The sequence below is a fragment of the Alligator mississippiensis genome, chromosome 1 (genome assembly GCF_030867095.1).
Source record: "Alligator mississippiensis isolate rAllMis1 chromosome 1, rAllMis1, whole genome shotgun sequence".
NCBI classification, from domain to species: Eukaryota; Metazoa; Chordata; order Crocodylia; family Alligatoridae; genus Alligator; species Alligator mississippiensis.
In genome coordinates this window covers 336869179-336895468 of record NC_081824.1, presented here as the reverse complement: position 1 = coordinate 336895468, position 26290 = coordinate 336869179, and the positions used below count along the sequence as shown (strand labels likewise).

General features: G+C 44.7%; 1 protein-coding gene across 1 annotated transcript in view; it reads right to left on the bottom strand.

The window, feature by feature from the left end:
* CRLF2 (cytokine receptor like factor 2) overlaps positions 1-25903 on the bottom strand; it is a 33666-nt gene extending 7763 nt beyond the window's left edge. The window contains exons 1-6 of the mRNA XM_059724396.1: positions 25713-25903; positions 12789-12900; positions 10886-11049; positions 3406-3545; positions 3046-3239; positions 2009-2148 (exon numbers count right to left, since the gene is read on the bottom strand). Coding sequence (XP_059580379.1) covers positions 2009-2148; positions 3046-3239; positions 3406-3545; positions 10886-11049; positions 12789-12900; positions 25713-25788 — 826 coding nt within the window. The 5' untranslated portion in view covers positions 25789-25903. The remainder of the gene's footprint in view (positions 1-2008; positions 2149-3045; positions 3240-3405; positions 3546-10885; positions 11050-12788; positions 12901-25712) is intronic.
* Positions 25904-26290: the final 387 nt, after the last annotated feature.

The window sequence follows — 26290 nt, the reverse complement described above, 5'->3', positions numbered from 1 at the left end:
TGGGATGTTCCTGACAGATCTAGCCAGATACTTGGTTTGCTACAGTTTATGCCCCAGAAGGGTTGCATGTTTGAGACAACCTAGACAGCAAGTGCTGGTGCAGAAGACTCTTCCTCTGTGCTCTAACCTACTAAAACATAACACTGGTAAGCTGTAAGTGGTACAGACTGCTTGTTAGATGGAACATGAAATACTGATTTTTAAATTATATTTTCTCAAATGCGATATGATTACTTGGGAGAAATCCTCTCTAGCTATACAGACCACTACAGCTCTCTCTAATGAGAATTCTGGTGGGACATTTTCCATGAAGTTTAAGGGATTAAGCTTCCAACTCTCTAAACATAACTTGGATTTAACCTTCTAAATATAGTGAGTAAAACCCATCTGCTTTCTCAGACTTTGGAGAATGGTTCCTAAGCATTAAGGGTTTTCAAACTTAATTGCTGATGGTTATCTCAATCTTATTTTGATTACAGGTTCTTAGGAAATTCTCTTCTATTTTAGTCTATAATGATCTTTTACTATTACCCAACTGATTATTAACTCTTATGAAAGTTTCTAGAGTTATGGATTGGTATTTTTCACTGATAATTCAATATAACTACATGCATAATTAACTTATTTTATGTTTTATATGCATTATATTATTATTCTTTATATGCTGCCCCCCCCCCCCCCAAAGAGGCTCAAGATGGCATATATAACTTATAATAGCTTGTACTAAAAACCAGATAAATCATAAGGACAGAATAAAAAATATTAAAATAAAATATGTAAATAAAATGCCTGCCCAAGTAATAAGATCTTAGAGTATGTCCAGAGTGTGTCAGTGTGCCCCAGACCATATTAATAAACACTATGGAGTAGAAGCATCACATATCTAAGAGTTTACATGCAAGAAGTCAAAGCTGTGAGAGAAAAGACAAAGTGGTATCTCAACTGAAACATTATAACATACAGTGCGGAGGGCTATGAGAGCTCAGAGACAGACACAGCATCTTTTCCATGACCGAAAAATTCTATTTAAGAGCATTTTGTAAATCTGTGGGCCTATCTACACAAGACATTTACTGTGGAGTTGCCCTATTAGGCCACAGGAAACGAATAAAATCCGCAGCAGATTAGTACTTGTAAATATGACTACTATCTTGCTGCAGAGTTTTTTCGTGTGCAGCAATGCATGTGTAAATGCTGACCTGGCTGGCTGGGGTATGAGAGTGCTTCAGTGTGGAGGCTGCCTACCAGTTAGCCCCACACTGAAGTACCCTTGTGCCCCAGCCAGTCCCTTTGCAGCACAGTCATCCAGGTTGGAGCAGCCCCGAGCTGGCAGGCTGACCCCCTGGGCCTTCTCCCAGCTGCAGCTACTTTGACCCAGCAAAACATGCTGCGGTCCTGGGTCCACCTGGAAAGGTAGTGCCTGGGAGCAATAAACTCTGTGCTGGAGTTTATTGCTTTGCATCCATATGTGCATGCAGATGCACCCAGAATTTTGTAAATTAGCACAAACAGTTTGGCTATCATTCTAAAATCAGCATAACTAGCATTCTAAAATACTGACCAGCTTCCCCAGTTATGTCTGTCATAAGCTTGTAACACAGTGAGAACAGCAATGTCATTTACAATAGTGTAATGAAGAGGGCTGGGGTAGGGGAGTGACTGGACATCAGCACCAGGCACTGACCTGCTGAACTGCCAGCATTATTGCTGCTGCATTGGCAGCAGTGCAGTCAGCAATGCTGCACCTCATGCGGCTGCCGCTCAGGGTGCTCAAATGTCCTGTTAAAGCTCTGTTCATTTGGGATCACAGAATGTTACTGTAATAGACTTTTAAAAAATCTTTCAAAATGTATTTTTCATGGGCCAAGCATGTGCTTGTAGGAGACACTTAGGAAAATACAGAGTAGAGCATAAGTTATTTTAGTATACCACCTTACAATGAATCCCCCAGCCTTCCCTTCTCAGTTAACTATTTCAACTGAAAATATGAAATGTAGTAAGACTTTACCTAACATTTTACCATTACTCCAAAACGTTACAGCTCCCCATTCACTGGCATAATGAACTACATTGCAGGTGGGATATAGCCTTTCCAGTCTGACCCGGAAGGAGTAGCACTTCTCTGGATCAAATCCTTGATCTTCAAGACTACAACATGGAGATTTTCTAGACTTCAGAGGAAGATATGTGATAATTAATTATGGCTGCCAATATATTTTTATCTTTGAGCAGTGATTCTCAAATGAGGTGCATAAGATCTTTTTAAGATGCTACTTAATATTAGCATGGTTGGGTGTACCAACATCCCAGTACCTCATGTTCCATATAGGAAGCCATAAGATGTGACACTATATCACCTGTAGCCACGCACTACAGTGACATAACGTTCCTTAGTGTCTACACATGATCAGCAGCTACTTCACCGTAGCAGCGCACTCCCCCATTACAGTGTGCTGCTACGGTAGAGTAGCTGCTAAAAATAACCATGCATTGTGCATATGGTGCAGTAACAATTTCACCATCGGGCAACATGTAGATGCACCCAGAGTGTCAAAAAATGTTCTGACCTGCTTTGGTCTTTCTGAGTTCTTTCCGGCAGAAGAATTTCTCTGTTATTTTTCCATAGACAAAAAATGATTTAAATTAGTTTTTTAAATGGGTGTCATTAAACTGAGGAAAATTACAGCAGAGTGCCATGAGTCTAAAAATACTGAGAACTACTGCCTTTGAGTATTGCACTATGCCATTTCCATAGCAAAAGTAACACACAATACCATTGTTCTGCTCTTCCCTTTAATTTTGGGGAAATCTAGCCATTGGATGAATCGTCTTAGTTCAGACCAATCGAATACTGAATAATTTTGTAGGTAGGACTGCTTCATGTGACATACATATGCAACAATTTTTAACTGTGGTTAGCAATAAACACAATTAGTTTTGATATAAAAAGTTCATGCAAGTGATGTATGAATCCAGGAAGAAACAATTCAATTAAATAACATGAAGAGTTGGTAAATATTTAGATAAATCAAATGTCTGGAGTACTGCTTTATTTCTTCCTTTGCATATCTTATTTCTTGTGTGTCTTCTTTTACTCTCCTATTTTTAATTTTCTCCTTTCCTTTTGTAGCTCTCCTCCTCTGAATGTTTGGCCTTTTTTCCTTATCTCTTTTCTTGTCTTGGGTGTATGCAGTAAATTCTGTCTCACTGGCACCATAGCCATTCTCTGAAATGCTGACCTGTACCACACAATGGAGCTTGAGGATACTAGCAAATTATACTCTTTGTCAAGTGTGTTTTTATGGCATGGGATGGATCTGTTGAACAAAACAATGCTTCTTTTTCTTTGGAGGTGCTTCTCCCATCATTCACCTATGCCAAATGAGAACTGTACATTTTACCCACCTGCCACTCCGTATCAAACTTGCTTCTGTATTGAAATTCAAGCTTCAAGCACCGCTTTGATGTCTTTGGTTTGCTACAGGTGACAGTAACTCTATTGTCTTTCCAAAGGAAGGTTACATTTTCAGGTGGACTAGGTTTTACTGAAAAGAAAAACAGATATAAATTACATAATGGTCTCTCCAAATGAGTCACTTTATCCCAGTTCAGACTCTTGCCCTTCTCCTACAGTCTTCCTTGAAAACTTAGGAGATAAATAAATGTCACCAAATGAAGTGGATCAGCTGTGATGAGGTGCAGTTCTGCCAGCAGATCTGCTGGATTGTGTAAAACACACATTGCCCATTGTCAAAAGACAGGAGCCTGATCCTATGAGACAGTAGGTGATATGTTCTCTGCTTACTAAGATGTGTCTCAGAAATTCCCAGAGTGTGTCTCTGTAAGGATGGAAAGCTGAAATTCCTGCATAGAAATGCACCCCACAAAATCTCTAAGACATGTCTCTGTAAACCGAAATTCCTGGTATGCACAGGATTAGGCTCCTCAAGCTCCAGAGCACCTGCCTGGGGCAGTTGGATAGCGTGGACGGGTCTGGGCTGCCTGCTCTCTCACACCATAAAGAAAACAGATATTTGGCACAATAAAGCAGCAGAAACTATTACCACATTTGCCTTGCCCATTTTGTCATGACCATTTTGGGCATTTGTGGTACAAGGGAGCTATTTGTTTGACCTTTATGTTGCCATGAACATTTTCTTGGAAAGTTCGTTTCCATAGTTGATCGGTTTACTATACTACATTACAATATAATTCAGATCCAAGATATGGGTAATATTATTCAGAGCCAAGGTACCACTCACTTGTGTGGCAGCCGAGGGTGGTCTAAGGCTGTGGCCAGTAGCCCGGACCGTCAGGTGGGTATTTTCCACAATGGAATAGAGTTAGGCATGGAAGCGTATTGGTTGTATAAAGAAAGCTTTACTTATACTGCCGATGGTCGCAGTGCAGGAAGAAAACTTGCTTGAATTACAGTTGCACACAAATACACAGGGGTGAGATCTCTCTTCAAACCGAACCGAGATGAGTCGTCGGTGTACGACTCCACGAGCACTCAACACGGGGGTACGTCAATATTTTCACAATGATGGGGAGTGGTTAAAGGCTGATCAGGCCCCTAAGTTCTCCTCCAAGACACACACGGAGTTTGCTAGGCTCCACAGCGCGCTTAGAGTTCCCCACGAGATGGTTGTGGAGTCCTCCAACTTGGGTGGAAACTGCTCTAACCTTTTATACGGCTAGCAAACCAATCGCTAGCCGCCAGGTAGGAATAATTTAGAATTGACCAATAGTGGGACATAAATTTGCATACGTGCTGCAGGAACTTTTTTGCACCAGGGTTTTCTCTCTGCAGCTGAGAAATCCATCGTGCAAAGAAAGCTTCATGTGGCAGGAAAACTCCAATGTGCCAAGGCACTAAAAATCATTGGGTTCTGACAACTTGCTGTTCCAGATTACCATGGGCATGTAGTTTGACTGATCAGTGGGTGCATATGCACAAGTTGCTTAACTGCACAGTAGCGTAGTTCACTATGCACTAAGTACACACATCTACAGAAACACACGCTTACTGTGGAGATAATGACACTAATCACGAGTAAATGTGGTACCTGCAAATGCAAGTAGCAAATTTACTTGTAATTAGTTACTGCTCAGTAACACACATGTAGATATGAACTGGAAGCAAATTTGCTCCTGGTCAGGCCTGCCACTACAGGGCCAGCCTCAGGCCAGCCCCAGGGCTCCAGGCTGGGAGACTCTCCTGCCCCAGGGCTGGGCTGGCTCTATGGAAGTCCCATCATCAGACCCTTCAATGCCTGCAGGCATTTTGAGCCCTAGGACACATATGTAGAGAGCCTGAGGCCATGCCAGGTCCGTATGTCCCCCTGGGCAGGCTGAAGGGTACCCACTCCAGTCTGCCTGAACCCCAATGCCACTGACTGGCACTGCAGTGCCACGTGGCTGCCAGGCCTCTGGCCTCCACACCTGCAGGCTGAGCCAGGTCCTTGCCAGTCTTGTCAGCACCTGGGCCCATCTGCAGCCAGCTTCTGGCCACCAGGGCCAGCTCCACTTACCCACAGTCCACCCCCAGCAGCCTGCCTGGAGCCTGCAGGTGCTGCAGGCAGAAGCAACCCAAGCAGGGTGCAGGGCCTGGGGCAAATCAGCCTGTGGAGGGCCCTGCCCCCAAACACGAAGTCAGCACTGGATTTGCCCAATTGTCTGCATGCCATGCTCCACCATCTGAGGACACCACCTGGAAATGCACGCCATCACCGCCAGCTGAGGCCAACCTGAGCTGCCACCCATGCCAGCCCCAGCCACATGGTAAGCCCTGCACTGGGGGAAGGGCCCTCCCTGCCCTGGCCCTGCCCCACCTCCCTGCCTGGCCCTGCCATGCTCTCCTGGCCCTAGCCCCCCCACCCGCATAGCATATACAGAGGTGGAAAACAGTGCAAAACTTTACTGAGCAGCCCACGCCCCCTCAGCTAGGCAGGCACAGGCCTCTCACGTGCTGAGGAATGTGTCAATGCTGGCGGCAACGTTCTCTTGGCTGCAGGGGCAGGGATGTGGAGCACAGCCACAGATAGCACTTTAGATGGCAGCAGAGGGTTCAGGACAACCTAAGCTTTCCCCCTGCGCCATTGAGGCTCAGAGCTCAGGGTCCTGTGACATGTGCACAGGTTTTCCCAGGATACTATGGCCATCAGCACCAGCACAGCATAGTGGGTTGGGCACCACTTGGTCTGTGCAAACAGCAACTTGCACAGCACCTGTGACATGTGCATCAGAGGCATGCTTGGGGCGCAGCAACAGCTGGCAGGAAGGGGTGGGGCTGGCTCCAGGGTTCCTCCCCAGAGAAAATTCCTGAACGGAGGGTGGAAGAATGTGAAGCTCCTCATCTTAGTCATCCAGGAGCCCTGTTCCCACTGACTCTGGGTGCCATGGGCTGGGCAGCAGCACAGTACAGTGGTTGGCTTGCAGGATAAGATGCAGGGCAGTGGGGTCTGGAACCACAGCAGCAGGTGCTGCCAGGAGCCTGGTCTGTCCCACCCCAGGAATGGTACAGGGGAGGCAGGCTGCCTGCAGCCAACACTCAGTGGCCTGCTGGCCCCAAGAGAGTGAGCTGAGATGGGAGGCTTGGCTGCTGCCCACCTGGGCCTGGGCCCAGGCCTGCCTGGCTGACTTACCATGGTTCTTGGGCATCTGTGCATGCCCAACCCCTGATCTGAGGAGAGGCAGTACATGGCCTCTGGTACAGAGCATTTTATCTCAGAAATATTGCAAACTCACAGAAACAGCTTCTTTCCTAAAGATCTGCAGGCCCTGCAGCTGAACGCTGGGGAGAAGCTGCACTTGGCAGCTGGGATGGGGCCTCACGGTCACTGCCACCCACCTCCGGGGCCCTGCAGATGCACCGGCTCTACCAAAGGAGGACACTACACAGGACCGTCTTCCTGGACTGGCTGGTCAGTGTCAGAAGACCAGCTGGTATACATGGGCCTGGCAGGCAGATGATGTAGTCTCCAGCATACAGGAGCTCCTACACAAGGCTCTGACCTGGGTCCACTGCCACCCACCCCCCCCGACCTGGGCCCAGGCCCACTGCTCATCCCAGCTCCATGTGGGCACAGAGCTGGAGCTGCCTGTAGCGGGGCTAGGTCCACACTTGCCCTGCTGACCCTGGACACAGGCTGACAGAGGAGGAGCCATCTGCACCAGGGGGCACTGGCCACCGTCGCACCTGGGTGATCTCCCCAGACCCACTGTTCTCACTGCGTGTATGCACCCACAGGGGAGCAGCCAGAGGCTGGGGTGCTGGCTGCCTATACCCTGGCTCTGCTCCCAAGGTGCACCCACCCCACAGTCCCCACCCCAGGATGGTGCACAAAGCATATTGTAAATAGTTTTCATGGGGAAGAAGGTGTTTGGGAGGGGGGCTCTGGTGGAGAGGGAGGAAGGGAGGAGGGATTTAGTCAATGTGAGGGGAATAAAAACTTGTTCTTCTGAGATGTGTCTGCAGTGAGTGTGGTGCTGGGGGTAGGCAGGGTGTGGGGGTCAATGGGTGGTGGTGCAGGCAGGCTACAGCGGGGAGTGCAGGAGGAAGTGGTCAGCCAGTGCCTCTTGCACCCAGTGCCCTGGCCCCCACTGGCAGATGTATGGCTTTCCTGGGGCCTCAGTGGAGGGGGTGACTGCTGCTGCTGCTGCTTCTGGCACTGCAGCAGGTGCTCTCGCTGCCAGGCATCCTCCACCTGCTGTGTCTCCTCCATCCAGGCCTTGCATAAGAACTACCCCCAGGCTTCACAGATGTTATGCAGCACGTAGGCTGTGGCAATGACTTGGGAGGTTATTTTCAGCAACTTGAGGCCGGCAGTGATGGTGCACCAGTGGCCCTTGAGGAGGTCAAAGGCACACTCCACTCTAGGGTGCAGGTCTGGCCCTGGCACTGGTTAACGTGGGCCTGATGGGGATCCAGATAGCCAGTGTAGGGCCACATGAGCCAGGGCAGGAGTGGGTAGGCAGGGTTTCCTATGAGGAGGGGTGGAACCACTACAGTGTCCAGCTGCAGGTCCAGCACCAGTGGCATGAAGTGGCCACTCTGCACAAGGGCTGGCAGGGTGGAGTTCCAGAAGATGTGAGCATTGTGGGCATCATGGGCACTGACCGCACAGCTGGCACTCAGGTGTGAAGGCCCTGCAGCGGTCCACAAGGGCCTGGAACACCAAAGAGTGAAAGCCCCTCCAGTTGTAGTAGGGCTGGTCACCATGGGGTGGTCAGGTGACAGGGATGTGGGTCTCATCCAGGGCCCTAATGCACTGGGGGGGAATCTCAGGGCATGGAACCTTGCCACCACTGCCAGGGGGTAATGCACATGGAGCACCGTGTCCCTCAGCATGTCCTGGAGGGCGCTGCACACCTCCAGGATGGCCTCCCTGGCAGTGGCCTTGCCCATACCAAAGTGATTGCCCATATAGCAGAGGCTGGTGGGTGTGGCCAGCTTCAGCAGGGCAACAGCCAGCTGGTTGTCCAGGGGGATGGGTGACTACATGCAGATGTCTTGGCACTCCAGGTGTGGCTGGAGCTGCTCCAGAAGATCCCAGAAGGTGGCCCACATCATCCTAAACAGCTCTAGCCACTGCTCATCATCCCAGGTCTGCTGGATGACATGCATCCACCAGTCCTGGCTGTCCCAGTGGGCCCAGAAGTGGTGAGGCTGGAGGCCTAGGAGGGTGAAGGTGGCCCCAGTGGTGGCATCCTGTAGCCTGTCATCGGCATTGCTGCTGGGGTTCAGGTAGGCAAATGGGGTCCAGGTGACAGGTATGTGGCAGTGGTCCTGGGATGGTGCACAGCAGGAGGTGGTTACTGTGCATAAGGGAGGTGGGAGAGACAAGATGGCTGTGGGCCAGTTGGTGGTTTTCACAGCGGACCAGCCCAATGGCCAGCAGGAGTATGGGGTGCTGGTCATCACTGTCAGAGGCAGGGTTTGGAGCAGCCATGGTATGGGGAAGTACAGGCAGCATGGAGAGAGTTGCTATGTGCTGCCTGTGTATTGTGCAAGCTACTTCTGGCCATGGAAGTGGCTGGCTAGGGAGCAGTGAGAAGGGCTGGCTTTTGAAGATTGCTGCCAGCTGCTGGCAGGTGTAGTCAGAGCCTTAAGTTCCCCATGGTGGTGGCAGGGGCCTGTTGTAGGGCTGCAGGACATGGCAACAATTTGCCATGTGCTCAGTGTGTAATACTCTTTCTTAAAGTACTGTCTTTTGATCAGTGCAATCTGCAAAGAAATTTAACTACTTAACACCCATCACTATAGGTTCTGAGGATTTAACACATATTATGGAAACTTCACAATGCCCCTTGAAAGGTATGGGTATTATTAACTCACACAAGGGAGGGAAAATAGAGAAAAAGTATTCTCAAAATCTCAAAAGTAACTTTCCCAACTGATACAGGAAGCTTTTTATAAATCTGAGAATAAACTCAGAAAATTTAGCTCCGTTCTATCGTTACAGAAATATTTCTCCATGAAGGCTCCTACAGTTTTAGAAGAAACACCCAGTGAAGCTCTATAGCAAAAATGTAGTTTAATTAATTGTACTTGATTTAGTATGTATTCCTCATACTCTATAGGTTTTTGTTCCATAATAGTCTTTACACACCAAATATAAAAGACATCTACTCATGTAAAACGCATTAATAATTCCTAAACGTTTAAAACTTTCTTCAACCCCCACCCTCACCCTGGTGAGGATTTAAGTACAGCAAACTAAGTTAATTATTGAATTGGGGTCCCACTCATTTCACATGAGTTGTGGAGGGGTGCCATGAGCCTAAAATGGTTGAGAACCATTGATTTAACTTAATATTCCTAATAATTGTCCACATCAAAACATCACACTTGTCAAAGACCCAAAGTACCTATATGAAAACAAAATCAAGAAACATCCTATAGTGTGCTACATGTAGAAAGCGTAAGAGAGCACCAAAATTACAATGTTTATCACAGAACAAAAGTCTTATCTGAAGTGAGACCAAAGGACATAGTTTGGCTCCAAATCTCCTAGATAGCTAGAATAGTTCAGAGGTTATCAGAAACTCCCAGATCCTATTAATGGAGACTATGAAATAAACTGGATTACTTTTAAAAAAATCAGTAAAGAAAGGCCAACAATGAGATAACTTGAAATCTGTGGGTCAAGGGGCAGGAAACAAACGTGCTTCCAAAGCAACTCCATACAAAAACTCAACAGAAATGAGATATGGTCTGGAGGCTGTTTGAACCCCTCAAAGACACTATCTTTAGATTATCATTCAGGATCTGGACAAGGAATCATCAGTGTAAGTAGTTTTAAGGAAAAGAGAGGTAGCATTTGATGAGTGGGAATCTTAGTTTTCTCTTATTTAAAAAAATCCCCAATTTTCAGTTAAAAAGTAACCCGAAATCCACATTTTTCTGTCATTTAAATGAAGTGCCACTGATATATAGATCTAAATTAATGATGTTTCATTTTAATCATGGGAAAATGTGGATTTGGAGTTATTTTTTTTAACTGAAAATTGGGGATTTTTTTTGTATCAGAGAAAACCAGAATCCCTGTTGGTAAAGTAGGCTGTAGTCTATGAAAATTCATGCCTATTTGAATAAGTTTTGGGGGTCTTTAAGAGAAGGCTGGATAGGCATCTGGCTGGGGTCATCTGACCCCAGAACTCTTTCCTGCCTAGGCAGGGGTCAGACTCAATGATCTGCTGAGGTCCCTTCTGGCGCTAGCATCTATAAATCTATGAATAAGTTAGACTATAAGGTACCATCCTGTCCTGCCTTATTTATAAGTCAGTTGAAGCTTATTTTTATTTTTTTTACATAAATATGTAGGCATGTGTATATATATAAATGCATCAGTTAATACATGAAAGAGGATCATAAACTTACTAAAAAAATTGGTTTGTAGCTTTTTGTGGAAAAGTTCTTCACTTCCATTCTTATCCTTAACAGAGATGGCAAGGGATGGCTTCTCTGTCTTAAACAGACATCCATCATTGTAACCTTGGTCCAGTAAATAGCTGGGGCATTGCTTCCAAGGGTCTTTGTCATATCTATAAGTAAGAAAAGAAAATTAATATAACTGTTGCTAAAATGAATTTATTCCTTTTTGACATTTTAACTTTTTAAAATGTTTCTCCCAAATGCTAGCTGCACGGAAGAACTTTTAATTATGGCTGGGATTTTTCTTCCAGCATCCAAATCTCAAATCCTCTCACATTTTGAGATTATCATCTCTTTCATATTGCCTCTCCTATCAAGGGAAGTATGTATTCAAACAGATTTATTATATCTTCATTTTTTTTCTCAAGTTGCTTTTTCCAACTCTATACCACTAAACATGTTATCGCATATAACCAAAGGAACTGAAGGAACTTTATCTTGGCCAATTTATCATTCAGTCAAAGCAGTTATATATATTACATTTACACTTACCAGTATAACATCGACTGTTTACTTTATAGCTTATAAGGAAAAGGGGGCTAAAGCCAGAAGTATGCAAGCTTAATAGTGTAATGCTCTCTTGAAATTAATATGAGGGGGAAAAAGTACAGGTGTCATCATCTAAGGGGTTCAAGTGTTACTAAGTATTCAGTTGATTTGTGGAAATGAATGTAGACTATGGAGGAAACATGAACGATTGTATGTGTTCGGTGAATCAAATTAAATTTGCAGGGCTGTTGGTTGTAGCCATGTTGTTCTAAGGACAACTGGTGTAGCCTATACTGAAAATTAAAAGTGATATTTAATTTGAGGCAGGCAAGGTTCTTTGGGTAGATGTGGTATCTTCTATTAGACAAACTAAATAGTTGGAAAATGTTCTCTGCAAGCTTTTGGGCACAAACATCCTTCTTCAGGCATTGGGAGACTTTGCTGTTGTTCTGAGTTTAACAAGGTAGAAAAGAAGATAAAAGCATGACAAGTCTGTGAAAATGTAAACAGATAGAAGTTTGGAAGACAATGGATAGAGATGGCAGGGGGGAATGTGTGAAGGAATCAAATGATAAGCTTCAGTTCTAATCCTCAAAGGAAACTTACAAAACACCTTTAGTAGAAGAGCCTATGAACTTCACTTCATATATATACTGGATACAAAAAATCATGGACTTAATATAGACATTGGATCTATGACACATTACAACCTGCCTGAAATCTGATTCATCAGGTACCTGCTTGAAACTTACCATTTGCTTTCCTTCACATATTTCCTCCTCACCTTCCCCAATCTCCCCTCCTATCTCTATTCACTGTCTTCCAAACATCCACCTTTTTACATTTTCACAGATTTCTTGTCTCACACATTTCTACCTTGGAGAACTCAGAACAATAGCCGAGTCTCCCAATGTCTGAAGAAGGGTTTGTGCCCAAACGCTTGTAAAATAACTTTTTTCAAAACTATTTAGCTGGTCTAATAAAAGATATCCCATCTACCCAAAGAACCTTGTCTGCCTCAAATGAAATATGACTTTCAATTTTCAGTATAGGCTACACCAGGGGTAGGCACAGGTACCAGAGTGTAGCACACAAAGATATTCTGCTTGGCACGTATGCCTCAGTGTGGATGGCAGGGAAGGGGGCTCTACAAGAAGGACTGGGCCCTTTGTGGCTCCCCTGCTGTGCACACCTGGTACATCAACATCTTACAAGACAAGGTTGTAGATGTTTTTAGCAGTCTGCCTAATAAACACTGCTGAACTCTGAGCTACACCCATCTTGGACTGTCTAGCATGTCTCAAAATTACCAAGAAAATATTTATACAGAAGGAAAATAATAGCTATTATCAGTACTTACTGATAAAGGAAAGTCACATTCTTGCCAGGAAAATTTTCAATAGCTGCCCATGTCATCTGTATCCACTCGTTATCAAAATTGACTATTGTAACATTGATAGAGACTTCCATACCTGTTTCATTGAACAGAAAAAAAAGATCATTTTCAACATCAGAAATCAAACGCTTGACCATAGGCCGGGGGTGGGCAAAATGCCAGATCCACCCGGCAGCTGGACTCCATTTCCCAGCAGCCCCTGCCTGTGTGGCTGGGGCCAGTTTCCATGGTGACCCCAGCAGCAGCCAAGATGTGATAACATGGGACCGGGGTTTCCATGGAGACTTGCCCCAGCAATGCTGGCAGGGCATACTGCAGGGTGAGGAACTGCTCTGGAGTCAGGCTGGGATCTTGCAGCAGTGACAGAGTGGTCCAGAGCTGGGGCAGAGCCACACTCTGCAGTTGACATGCTCCAGGCAGGGGCGTGCAGGCAGTGGATCACAGCTCTACCCTGGCTCCAGACCACGCTGCCACCACTGCAAAGATCCAGGGTAGAGCTGCGACACACTGCCTACATGCCCCTGCCCAGAGCATGCAGGCTGCAGATCGAGGCTCTTCTCTGGCTCTGGGTCATGCTGTCACCATGGCAAATCCCAGCCTGCCCTGGAGCAGCTTCTCACCCTGCCATGCACCCTGCCAAAGCTGGGTATCCACGGAAACTCTGATCCTGCACTATCACAGTGTGGCTGATGCTGGGGTCTCCATGTGGGCAGAGGCTGCTGGGAAATGGAGTTCACTGCCGGCCAGATCCAGCCTGCAGGCTGGACTTTTCCTGCCCCTGCCATAGACCCTCATTAAGAGATCATTTGTGCCATTTTAATTATAATTCAGAGCTGACAAAATAGTCAAGAATGGTAAAAGCAGGAATACAGCATAAAAGGACCTAGAGAAGTTAGGCATGTGAGCAGACCGTAAAAAAGGGCACTGAGTTTGGACAACAAAAAGGGAATTAAATGAATGAAGAAGGAATAGAAATGAAAAGCATAGCACCCATAGAAATATGAGCTGAACCAAAGAGCTACAAGTTCTATACCACTTAGTGAATTGTAATGACTCTCATTGGTATTTACTAAATTTAAGGATATACTTATTTTACACAAGTATTCTAAGTCATTTAAACTATTCTAACCTTTGTTTAAAAAAATCAAAGGCACATATTAGATTACAGCCCACAACCCAGAAAGAGGTTAATAAAGAAACATGCCTTTCATAATATCTTCTATGAAGAGGTGCAGGTGATGATTTGGAGGCCATTTCTGCCTTAGAAGCTACAGTCTTCATATCACAATTCTAGTACAAGATGATTAGTAATAGTTAGGGGTCTACAGAACTCGAGGCAGTTGCTGGCCAATTGCCCCCCATGCCTCTGATTGGCCAAGGGGTCCTGATAGTCCCACTCCTCCCTGCATATTACCAGATGGCTCCAAACCACCGCTTGCTTAATAACATGTAAGTTACTGGCTTCCACGGGCTTAATCAGGGCTTATGGAAGCCATTAACTGATGCATCATTAAGCAGTCTAATCACTTAATTAAGGTCTAAAATGAAATATCTTATTAAAATAAAGCAATACACACCATGAATTGCACCAGCTATGTACACTTTATTATTTAATACCAACTACATATATTTTATTAAATAATACCAGCTATATACACTTTATTAACTAATACCATCTAAGCACAAGCTCCCCCATTCCCATAGAATACCCTAAGGAGCAACTCTGAACTCCTTGAGTCTGGAGACTTTGGATGTGTGAAGCCAACTGGGTTTCTCTAGATTATCTCCAAAAAGGGAAGAAATGCTGGGTGAAAAAATGAAGGTCATATCTTGTCAACTCCATATTTGTGGAGTCCATATTTGTCAATTCCCCTCAACACTTAGACAAAACTCAGAAGGCGACTCAGAATATCTGTCTTTTTATTCATTTTCATGCCACTGTCAATGTGGCTGGAAAGGAATGGGGAGGATGCAGGGCCATAAGTTTGTGACTCTTTCCTCCACCCATGTATCAGTTAGTAAAGCTGACTTATTATACAAGTGGGAATAGCTCCACAAAGAAAAGTTCCTGGTATTTTCCTTAATTAAACTCTAAACTGAAATGCCTTATGAAAATAAAGCTATGCACAACATGCATTGTAACTAACAACAACTATATACACTTTGTGTACATCTACATGTCGATGTATGGTGGCGTTGCTATGGCATCATGCTTTAGTACTTCTTTTTGGAAGTACTAAAGCACAGTGCAGTAAAGGGGGTTAATGCACCATGTGCATGAAGCACAGTTAGGTTTGACTGCGACATTGCTGTAGTGGCATCCTATAATGGGTGTGTGCCACTATGGCGATGTAGCTGATGATCATGTGTAGACATGCGTGATTGCTACATCATTGTAGTGCACCATATGGTGATGTAGCACATTGCCATAAGGGAGACACAACCTTTATTAACTAATACCAACTATATACAGTTTAATACAGGACATTATAAAAAGGAGTTTACTGAAACTGAATGCTGCAATGCTGGGGTAGATGCAGCATCCCATGGAAGTGCAGGGGCACCCCTCACATGCTTGGCAGCGGACCCAGAAGTGGACCAGAAGTACTTTCGGTCCACTTCCGGGTCCACCAGGGAGGTGCAGAGGAGGGCCCAGCCCCCACCCCCAGGCTCAGCAGTCAGCCACAGGGGGACCCCGGGTGTTCCCCCAGGCCCAGGAGGCACCAGTTGCCAGGCTGGGGGAGGCATGGGGAAGCCCTCCTGCATGCTCCTCAGCAGACCTGGAAATGCTTCTGGTCCACTTCTGGGTCCACTGCCAAGTGTGCTGGGGACCGCCCTGTGCTCCTGTGGGACACTCCATCTGCCCCAGTACTACAGCATTGACTAGCCGCCTGGTACCTTGAGGTATGTAGTAAAAACATTTAAAGCTGTGTCTATATCCAAATCTCTGAATCTTTCCGAATCTCTCAGAATTGATTTGGAAGGTTCCGATTTGATTTGGAGAGATTCAAGTGTCTCCTAATTTGATTCAGATTCAGCCACCGAATTGGGCCGAATCTCCACCGAATCAAATCAGTGACTGGAGCTTCGCACAGCCCTGCTACATATGCCAGGTGTCATTTACTAGGAATAGAATGTGCATTTTGCAGATGACAGTTGGGCTCCGGAAGTGGCGAGAGACACACAGGTGAAGGCCCGCCATGCTAACAGGATGCACAAACAGGCACGCTTGTGATGCTGTGGCTTGCAAAGCTAACCAAACTCTAGCATGCATCCAACAATGCATCTCAAGCAAAACCAGGGAAGTCATCCTCCCACTTTACTCAGCCCTGGTGAGACCACAGCTGGAGTACAGCATCTAGTATTGGACCCCCATTTCAGGAAGGACGTGGAGAAGCTTAAGAGAGTCCAGAGGAGAGCCACTCATATGATCCAAGGCCTGGAGGGAAGGCCATATGAGGAGAGGCTGAGAGACTTGGGAGTCTTCAGTCTGGAGAAGAGAAGGATCAGAGGGGACTTAGTGGTAGCCTACAATTACATAAGAGGGGTACATCAGGACCTGGGAGAACAGCTGTACACCAGAGCTCCACAAGGGGTAACAAGGTCTAATGGCCATAAACTCCAGGAAGTCTGATTTAAACTGAATATAAGAAAAACTTTCTTTATAGTGCATGTGTCCAGGGTCTGGAACAAACTCCTCCCAGACTTGGTGTAAGCACTTATTCTGGACTCCTTCAAAAAACAGGTGGATATATTTCTTGCTGGGGCCACTTGATCCCAGCTGACTTCCCACCTATGGCAGGTGGGCAGGACCCGATTATCTCTTGAGGTCCCCTCTAGCCCCAAATGTCTATGAAATCTATGAACAGCATTGGGCAGCATTCCTTGGAGCACATTGAGGAAAGCCTTGCACATGTCAGACAAGAATGCTGAGATCTTGTTAGTCTATGCCATAGCTGACAACTACCTTCACAATGGGTTGAGACAAGGTAGAAGAATTGACAGATATGAGGTGGACTGGATCAGTTTGAAACACAGGCAGGTCCTGGTCTGTGTTACAAATAAAATGTCCAGCATGGGGCTTCATCAGCCACAACGTGGAAGGAATGACACTCTGCCAAAGCAGCCTTCGTAGATTGTACATGCAAAGCAATCACTGCAGGGAGACAGTCTTGGTGAAGCTTCTTGGCACATGGAAAACTGTCAGCATTTGTCATGTTTTGATTCAGGTAGTCCCTTAACTTTGGGTGATCAAGTTTCTTCAGTGAAATGTTCACTGCTGTGAAAGCCTCTATGAGGGAAAATGTCACCTCTCACCTAGCCAAGGTGCTTGCTGTGGTTCTTTTAAAGAGGGAGGACATGTTCATTTGTTTCTTGCTCTGACCTTCAGCCTCTGCAACAGCCTTCCTCTTCATGTGTGCCTCAGACTCCAAGTGCCACTCTGTACTGGTTTTCCTGGGCACACCAGGGCACAGTGAGGTTGACACCCCTAGATTCCAATGAACAGTCTGCTTCCATCTGCATGCAAGGTCCCTGCAGGATACTGTCTTGCATGGTCCAGTGCTCAAAAGGTATTTGGCCATCTTGAAAGATTTCTTAGAGCTCATCCTAGCTCTTCCTCAGGCTGGAGCATGCACACTTCAGGAGCATGCCTGTGGGTGCTTTAAAAACTGGCACAAAAACTCTCCTACTTTTCTGACTGGGCTCAGACTGGCTCCTGGACTGAGCCTACATCATCAGCTGAGCCTCTGATTTGCTCCCTCTATCCTCTCTTCCCTCCCCCTGTGCTTTAGAACACATGGGCTTTCTGCCCTTTTCTGTTCTTGCAGCTTTCTTTTGCCTTTTTCCCCCCCGCTCAGTAATTTCACACTTTTTCAGTCTGTGCTTTTTCACAAAGACCATCTAAAATCACAGTGTCAACAAAAATTGCAAAATTGCAATTTTGGTAGGTCCCTAATAATAGTAAGCTGTGATTAGCTGATTCTTGTCCATAATCTGACACACTGGCACTTCTCACAATTTCATTACCTGTCTTGCTATACTATGGGTGTTACCAATCCATACTACAAAACTGCCTGCCTAACTGGCACAGACTGGTGGCTTCCTTAGGAATATCAGCAGAACGGCTATTGGTTGCTGGAGCAAGAAGACCCACCAGTGGAGCTGGTCGTTTCGAGTCAGGTTAAGTCACTGTAATGCATGATGTATAGAGTCTGCAATGAAACTACGCATAATCCATCTCTTCTGTGCATAAACAGACAACTTTAGTGTACATGTATATCAGTATAGGACCTTTTATGAGCTTTACAAATTCACTAGAAAACTAAAACAGATAGTCTGGGATGCTTACACAGAACTCCCCCAGCTCTATTTGAAGTCATACCTTGATGACTTCCTTTGTTGCATTTTGTATCTATGTATCTGAACTTTAAAAGTGCACAGCTGTAAGTTCACAGGGGTGTAGGTTGTAGCTGTGTTGGTCTAAGGACATAGGCAGGAAAGGTACCTTGTGTGAATTTGATATCTTTTATTAGACCAACCCAAATAGTTGAAGAATACACATACACATATATACATATACATTCATATATATACATATACACACACACACATATATACAGCAGTGTTTCATTTTGATCAGGGAAGATATGGAGTTAAAAAGTAATACACACACACACACACATATATACACACACACACATATATACATATATATGCACACATACACACACACACACACACACAGCAGTGTTTCATTTTGATCAGGGAAGATTTTGGGTTAAAAAGTAACCCAAAAATTGGGTATTGTTTTTTATCAGAATCCCTGACTATCTAGAGGATGCTAGAAGGATTCGCAGATTCCCCAATGGAGCACTTGCTCTGGGGACTCCCAACCTTATAAATTTTCTAAGCTCAAAACAGGTCCCAGCAGGTCTGTCTTTTCTTTAACCCTACAATTAATTCCTCCTTTCTTTGTACACAGATAAAGTTAGTCAGGGAAACTGAGGCATGTAGCCTTACTATAACATGACCACATTTAAACCAACAATATTATAATGAAACCGTAGTCTGTCACAGAAGACAACACATTTTAATTCTTCCCCAATGCAGGACTGAAAAGCAGCCTACCAGCCCAGGACTGCACTGACCCGGCTCAGCATGCTGTGGAGGGGCTGGCTGGGGCATGTAGGTTCTTCAGTGTAGGGCTAGCCAGCAGGCAGCCACACTGAAGCACTCTCATACCTCAGCCGGCCGTGTTAGCATTTACACATGTGCTGCTGCAACATAAAAATGTTTGCAGCATAATAGGACTTGTATTTACAAGTACTATCCAGATGTGAAGTTAATTAGTTTCCCGCAGCCTAATAGGGCAATATGCAAGATGTGTACTCCAGAAGTAATTAGTCTACTCCACAGTAAACATCTCATGTAGATGCACCCTTTAACCTCCACTTCAGGTATCCATGGCAACTAATGGATGGTGATCCTCCACTCGGCTTTTAAAGAAGATGTGGTAATCCCTTTTACTAACCACTTTGTTTGCCGGCTGCCAAATATGGCTTGAAAATTTGGTGGTGCTGTGATGCAGCAATATCATTCCCCCAGTCTGGAGACATCTATCTGGGCAAGCAACCAGAAGCTCCACGCCAAGGTAATCTTGGTACCCAGGTGATTGAAAATGGGTTCATCCGTGGTACAAGATGGGAAGGAATATTGCGGGTGACAATTTCTTCACAAGTACTGAACTGGCAGAAAGACTGCTACAGTAGGACTTGACCTATGTGGGTATGATTTGTAAAATCAAGGTCGATATCCCAAACAAAATGCAAGCAAATTGAAGGGAAACTTTTTCATCCATTTTTGCTTTTGATGGGGAAGTCACCCTAGTTTCCTATGTTTCAAATAAGTCCAAAGTTGTGCTGTTGCTGTCAAGCATGCACCATGACCTGTCAGTGGGTGGAGAGCAAAGAAAGCTGAACATCATCCATGACTACAGTAAAACAAGGGTGGGGTGGATAACCTGGACCACTTAGTACATATGACCTCCCACAGATGGAAAATCAACAGGTGGCTAACAACACTATTTTTTGATATGTTGGATGTGGCTGCCATTGCCAGTCTCGTCATTTGGCTAGGCCACAATGCAAACTGGACACAAAGATCATATTTAAGATGATGGCGCTTTTTTTTGTAGTAGCTTGGAGAACAGTTGATCAATGGACAAATAAAATGAAGAATGATGGATACATGTAATCTGTCTAAGTCCATCAAGTCTAGTATGACTGCCCTAAATTACAAATTGTCACACCGCACCCTAGTAGAGCCTTCTGCAAGCATGAGTGGATGTTGTGCTTTTTGTCCTAGGCAGGGGGTTGGACTCAATGATCTGCTGAGGTCCCTTCCGACCCTAGCATCTATGAATCTATGACAGATGACTGCAAAACCTAGAAACAATGCAAAGATTGTAAGTAATTTGCTTGTGTGCACCACAGTATATCACTGCTGCTTTGTGAGGAATGCAATATTTAGTTAAAACAGTTAGGAAAGATTTTTGGAAGTAATTGTTAGTTTGAAATAAGTATGAACTGCAGACTTAGCAAACTGTTCATTCAAGTTTTAAAACTCTAAAAAAAGTTTAAATTTTGTCCACAGTTCTAGTTAAATAATATTTTGGGTTCTAATCATCATAAATACTCTTTCAAACAATTTGTATGCTTAATAAATAGTTTTTTGGTATATTTATACTGTTGTCACTGGTTCCATTTTTTTCATGTGGGTGGGGTAACAAGTTACCCTATGAGAACAACAACGGTTACGGTTTCATGAGAACAGATGAGGAACATAATGAATCAAGACAAAAAAAAAAAGTCAGTAAAAACAAAGATAACAGAAAGAAACAGAAATGATCTGCAACTATTATGACCTCACAAAACCACCAAAACGGAAAACAAAAAAAAGTACTTCAGTTCCAATGCTGATAAAACCTCATCCATAACCACACATTGTACTTCCACATGTAGCAGCACCTACCCGTGGCGTGGAACCAAATGAGAATAAGATGTCAAATCTGATTCTGCATATGCTACTTGCATTTAATTCTACTCATTTATGACAGCAGCTCTTAAAAGTAACAAAGACTTATGGGGCGCATCTACACATGCGCTTTAATGTGCAGTAGCTTATTTTACTGTACATTAAAGCGTCATGTAAAAAAAACCAGGCGATTACACTAATGCGCAGTAAAATAGGCTACTGCACATTAAGCGTCACTTAATAAGCCTGCACTTTTGGTATTGCACATTAGGGCAGCCTAATGAGCATTTATTTAGTACAGGGGCGAGCAATTATTTTGGCTGGAGAGACACTTGATGAGTGTTGGTGAGCTGTTGAGGGCCACAAGGGTAGTCCTGCCCCTTGACATGTGCCCTGCCCCCTGGTTGCCATCTTGGGGCTGGAAATCCTGCCCCCTAACCTATGACCTTGGCCACCGGAAATCCCTCCCCTTGCCCCCAGAAGTATTCCTATTGAGAATGGGTGTTGCTATCTTGGATCCAGAAAACCCCCTACAAATTATATACTAAAAATCAAACACTGACAATAGCATATTTTAATTTTATTTTAAAAATATGTCCTGATTTGTGTGTGTTTTTTTGTGTATATAGAGGTGATTGTATAATAACTCAAACTGAAGTCTTACTCTTGTATATTGTGGGGGGATGTGGGGGTGTATGAGGTTTGTGGGAGTATGTAGGGGAGGGGTGTGTGTGTGTGTGTGTGTGTGGATGTGGGGTGTGTGTGGATGTTGGCATCTTCTGTTCTACTGCTGCTGAGCCTGGCCAGGTGAGCCCAGAGCAGGCATGGGGTGCATGGGCTCGGGGCTGTGCAGCACAGGTCTCCGTGGCACTGTGGGGCTGGGGCTGGCAGCAGTGGCAGCTAGAAGGAGCCAGTGCCATCTGGGCTGCCTAGAAAGCCAGTCCAGCTGTAGAGTCACCCCAGACCTGCTGCATGCCCAGGGGGTGCCAGGATCCACCACAGCCAGACAGTGCACGGGCTAGGCAGGTCCAAGGGACCCACTGTGGGCCAGACAAAGACCTGCTGTGGGCTGGATCCAGCCCATGGGCTGTATTTGGGCCACCCCTGATTTAGTACCTCTTATTAGAGGGTGCATCTACACGTGCACTTCAGTGCACATTAGCTTATTGTTATGTGCATTAAAACCTCACCAAAATACTGTCCTCTTTTGCTAATGTGAATTAAAATAGGCTAATGTGCCTTTTTCTAGTACCATACAATGGAGGTACTAAATTTAATGCTAGTAATGATATTGTACATAAATATTATAATATCTAGGCTACTGTGAATTGTTATTGGATTAGGTTAGGCACTGGAAAAGCATATAAATTCTCCATATCTACAAGTACATTACCAAAACGCATTAATGAACATGTAGATGTGCCTGCAGGTACTCAATTTAAAGTGCTTTAGGAAAAGCACATTAATGCACAGGTAGACACACCCAAAGGTAACAAACATAAATCCCTGTGCTGAGAAAGAAAGAGATATCCTATAGAAGGGCTTGGGGAGTTGTCTTGCCCATAATCCATCAAATTTACTATTCTTATATCAGATAGAAGTGGCAAACTAGTCTTAGGAATCATTAGACATTGACATAGATAGCTATTCATAGATTCATAGATGTTAGGGTCGGAAGGGACCTCAATAGATCATCGAGTCCAACCCCCTGCATAAGCAGGAAAGAGTGCTGGGTCTAGATGACCCCAGCTAGATACTCATCTAACCTCCTCTTGAAGACCCCCAGGGTAGGGGAAAGCATCACCTCCCTTGGGAGCCCGTTCCAGACCTTGGCCACTCGAACTGTGAAGAAGTTCTTCCTAATGTCCAGTCTAAATCTGCTCTCTGCTAGCTTGTGGCCATTATTTCTTGTAAGCCCCGGGGGCGCCTTGGTGAATAAATACTCACCAATTCCCTTCTGCGCCCCCGTGATGAACTTATAGGCAGTCACAAGGTCGCCTCTCAACCTTCTCTTGTGGAGGCTGAAAAGGTCCAGTTTCTCTAGTCTCTCTTCGTAGGGCTTGGTCTGTAGGCCCTTAACCATACGAGTGGCCCTTCTCTGGACCCTCTCCAGGTTATCCGCATCCTTCTTGAAGTGTGGCGCCCAGAATTGCACGCAGTACTCCAACTGCGGTCTGACCAGCGCCTGATAGAGAGGAAGTATCACCTCCTTGGACCTATTCGTCATGCATCTGCTGATACATGATAAAGTGCCATTGGCTTTTTTGATGGCTTCGTCACACTGCCGACTCATGTTCATCTTGGAGTCCACTAGGACTCCAAGATCCCTTTCCACTTCTGTGCCACCTAGCAGGTCATTCCCTAGGCTGTAGGTGTGCTGGACGTTTTTAATCCCTAGGTGCAGCACTTTGCATTTCTCCTTGTTGAACTGCATCCTGTTGTTTTCTGCCCACTTGTCCAACCTGTCCAGGTCTGCTTGCAGCCGTTCCCTGCCCTCTGGTGTGTCCACATCTCCCCATAGCTTTGTGTCATCTGCAAACTTGGGCAGAGTACATTTCACTCCCTTGTCCAAGTCACTGATGAAGACATTAAAGAGTATCGGTCCAAGGACCAAGCCCTGTGGGACCCCACTGCCCACACCCTTCCAGGTCGAAACCGATCCATCCACCACGACTCTCTGGGTGTGACGCTCCAGACAATTTGCCACCCACCGGACTGTGTAGTCATCCACGTCACAGCCTCTTAACTTGTTCACCAGTATGGGGTGGGATACCGTATCGAAGGCCTTCCTGAAGTCTAAGTATACGACATCCACCCCTCCTCCTGTGTCCAGGCATTTCGTAACCTGGTCATAAAAAGAGACTAGATTGGTCAGGCACTATCTGCCTGCCACGAACCCGTGCTGGTTTCCCCTCAGCATTATTTGTCCTGCCGGGCTCTCACAAATGTGAGCCTTGATAATTTTTTCAAAGACTTTGCCAAGGATGGAGGTGAGACTGACTGGCCTATAATTGCCCGTGTCCTCCTTCCTCCCCTTCTTGAAGATGGGGACCACATTGGCCCTTTTCCAGTCCTCTGGGACTTGGCCCATGTGCCACGAGCTTTCAAATATTCCCGCCAGTGGCTCTGCAATGATGTCGGCCAGTGCCTTCAGCACCCTCGGATGGAGCTCATCTGGGCCTACTGACTTAAAGGCATCCAGTTCTTCCAAATGACTCTGCACCATCTCAGGGTCTATGCATGGTAGTCTGGCACCTTGCTGCTGCCTCTCTACAACCCCAGTGTGAGATTTGTCTTGCCCCTCACTTAGGAACACTGAGGCAAAGAACTCATTGAGGAGTTCAGCCTTGTCCCCCCTGTCCATCACCAATTGTTTCTGCCCATTTAGCAGGGGTCCTATTCCTCCCTGGGCCTTCCTTTTACTCCCTATATATCTAAAAAACAATTTCTTGTTGTCTTTTACTTGGGATGCCATCCTCAGCTCCATGGTAGCTTTGGCCCATCTAACTGCCTCCCTACAAGCATGAGCAGAGGAGGTATATTCGTCTTTAGTGATCTCTCCCTGTTTCCACTTTTTATGTGCTCCCCTTTTGGCCCTTAGGCTGCCCTGGATTTCTCTCATCAGCCAGGGAAGCCTCCTGGCCCCTTTCCCTCTTTTGCCTCGCTCGGGGATCGTCTTGCTTTCTGCCCGATTATTATTAATCTGCTTCTGGTCCATCAGCTTGCATGTTGCCAGTTACTTCTCTATAGCATTCCTGTAAAATGCTATGACAGAAGGCAGGGTAGCTTTGTACCTTATAATTTAAGTAAATCTGAGCTGTATATCATAAGCTTTCATGAGCCCCAGCTTAAATGCTAATATATCAAAATGATAAAATAGTTCATACATTTTGCAGCACTGTAAATGGTTACACACCAGAGAATGAGGTACCACTGAGTCTGCCATAAGTGACTGGTGTCATATAGACAGTGTACTGATTTAGATAAGATGATCAAAGATTGTGATAGTTTTCATGCCTGACTTTTCCCCAGGAAATTGAGTAATGATGGACTGTGACTTTGTGATAAGTTGATGATAATGAAGGACAAATAATCATTCAGGTTTTATGATGGAGTTCTGAGGCAATGGGTTTATTTCCTATGAAGACTAGTAATGATATTGTATATAAATATTCTAATATCCAGGTTACTGTGGATTGTTATTGGATTAGGTTAGGCACTGGGAAAGCATATAAATTCTCCATATCTACAAGTACAACACATACGTACACTATCTCCAGCATCTCGTTTATTCTGCCAAGATGTAAATTGACAAAATCATCCTGAAATTTTGTTTTTAATTTCATTGATACTTGTGTAGAAAAATGTAGCTCTTTCTTTTTGATGTGGTCCATGCTAGCAAGATTTACGCTATGGATAATAAGCACCCATGCCCATGGCCAAAGTTTTGGATGGCTGTCCCTTTAAAATTTAACTGAAGCCTTCCCTATTATTTAAGTATAAGAAAACATTCTTTAAAATAGATTTATTTATTTTTAAAGAAGGCATACTCCAGTTTGGTGTCTGGTGTAATTCCCCTGAAATCAATCTGAAGTTACAGCATGTGATGAAGTGAACCTGGGCTCACAGAAGCTTGTGCTCTCCAGATATATTGTATTAGTTACTTAGGGTGCATATATGCTGACTGACTTCAGACTAATACGGCTAACTACCTCCATCTGAAGTTACACCAGCAATTAACCGATCATGATCTTATAAAGAATCTTGTAATTCAGGAAATAAACAAACTGACTATATAAATATGCTAATCCAAACCTTGATTGTTAAAATTAATATGTGGAGATTTCAACTTACTTTGCACAAGTTGCTGCGAGTCCAAGAGGTCAGTCAAGATAAGGATTACTGCACAGGCTTGAAAGAGGAGTCCCATACTTGGAAATATACACTAGTCTGACAAATGCTCTGATTACCACTGGAAGACTTCATAAAATTTCTTCATGAGTAATCTTAACCTCAGCATGTTACCACTTTATTGCGTTATACCAGAGACTGGAAGTAACTAAAGGAAATGACAAGAGGAAATAAAAATTAGCATGCATACATGCTACTTAAGGAAAGCAGCACTATTGTTTGCATACATTATTACTACTATAAATAAAAGAAAAAATTATCTGAAATAGATATCTATCTATTGTATAGTGTATATGGTATAGCATATCATATATATATTAATATATATATAATATATGATAGATAGATAGATAGATAGATAGATAGATAGATAGATGCTCCCTCCCTGATGGCACTCTTCCTTGCCTTAGTAATATAGATCTTGACATGACAATATTTTGCCTTTCTGTTTTCACTTGTCATGCTTTCAGATTATATGTACATGTACATATGTGTGGGTATGTGTATATATATACATGGAG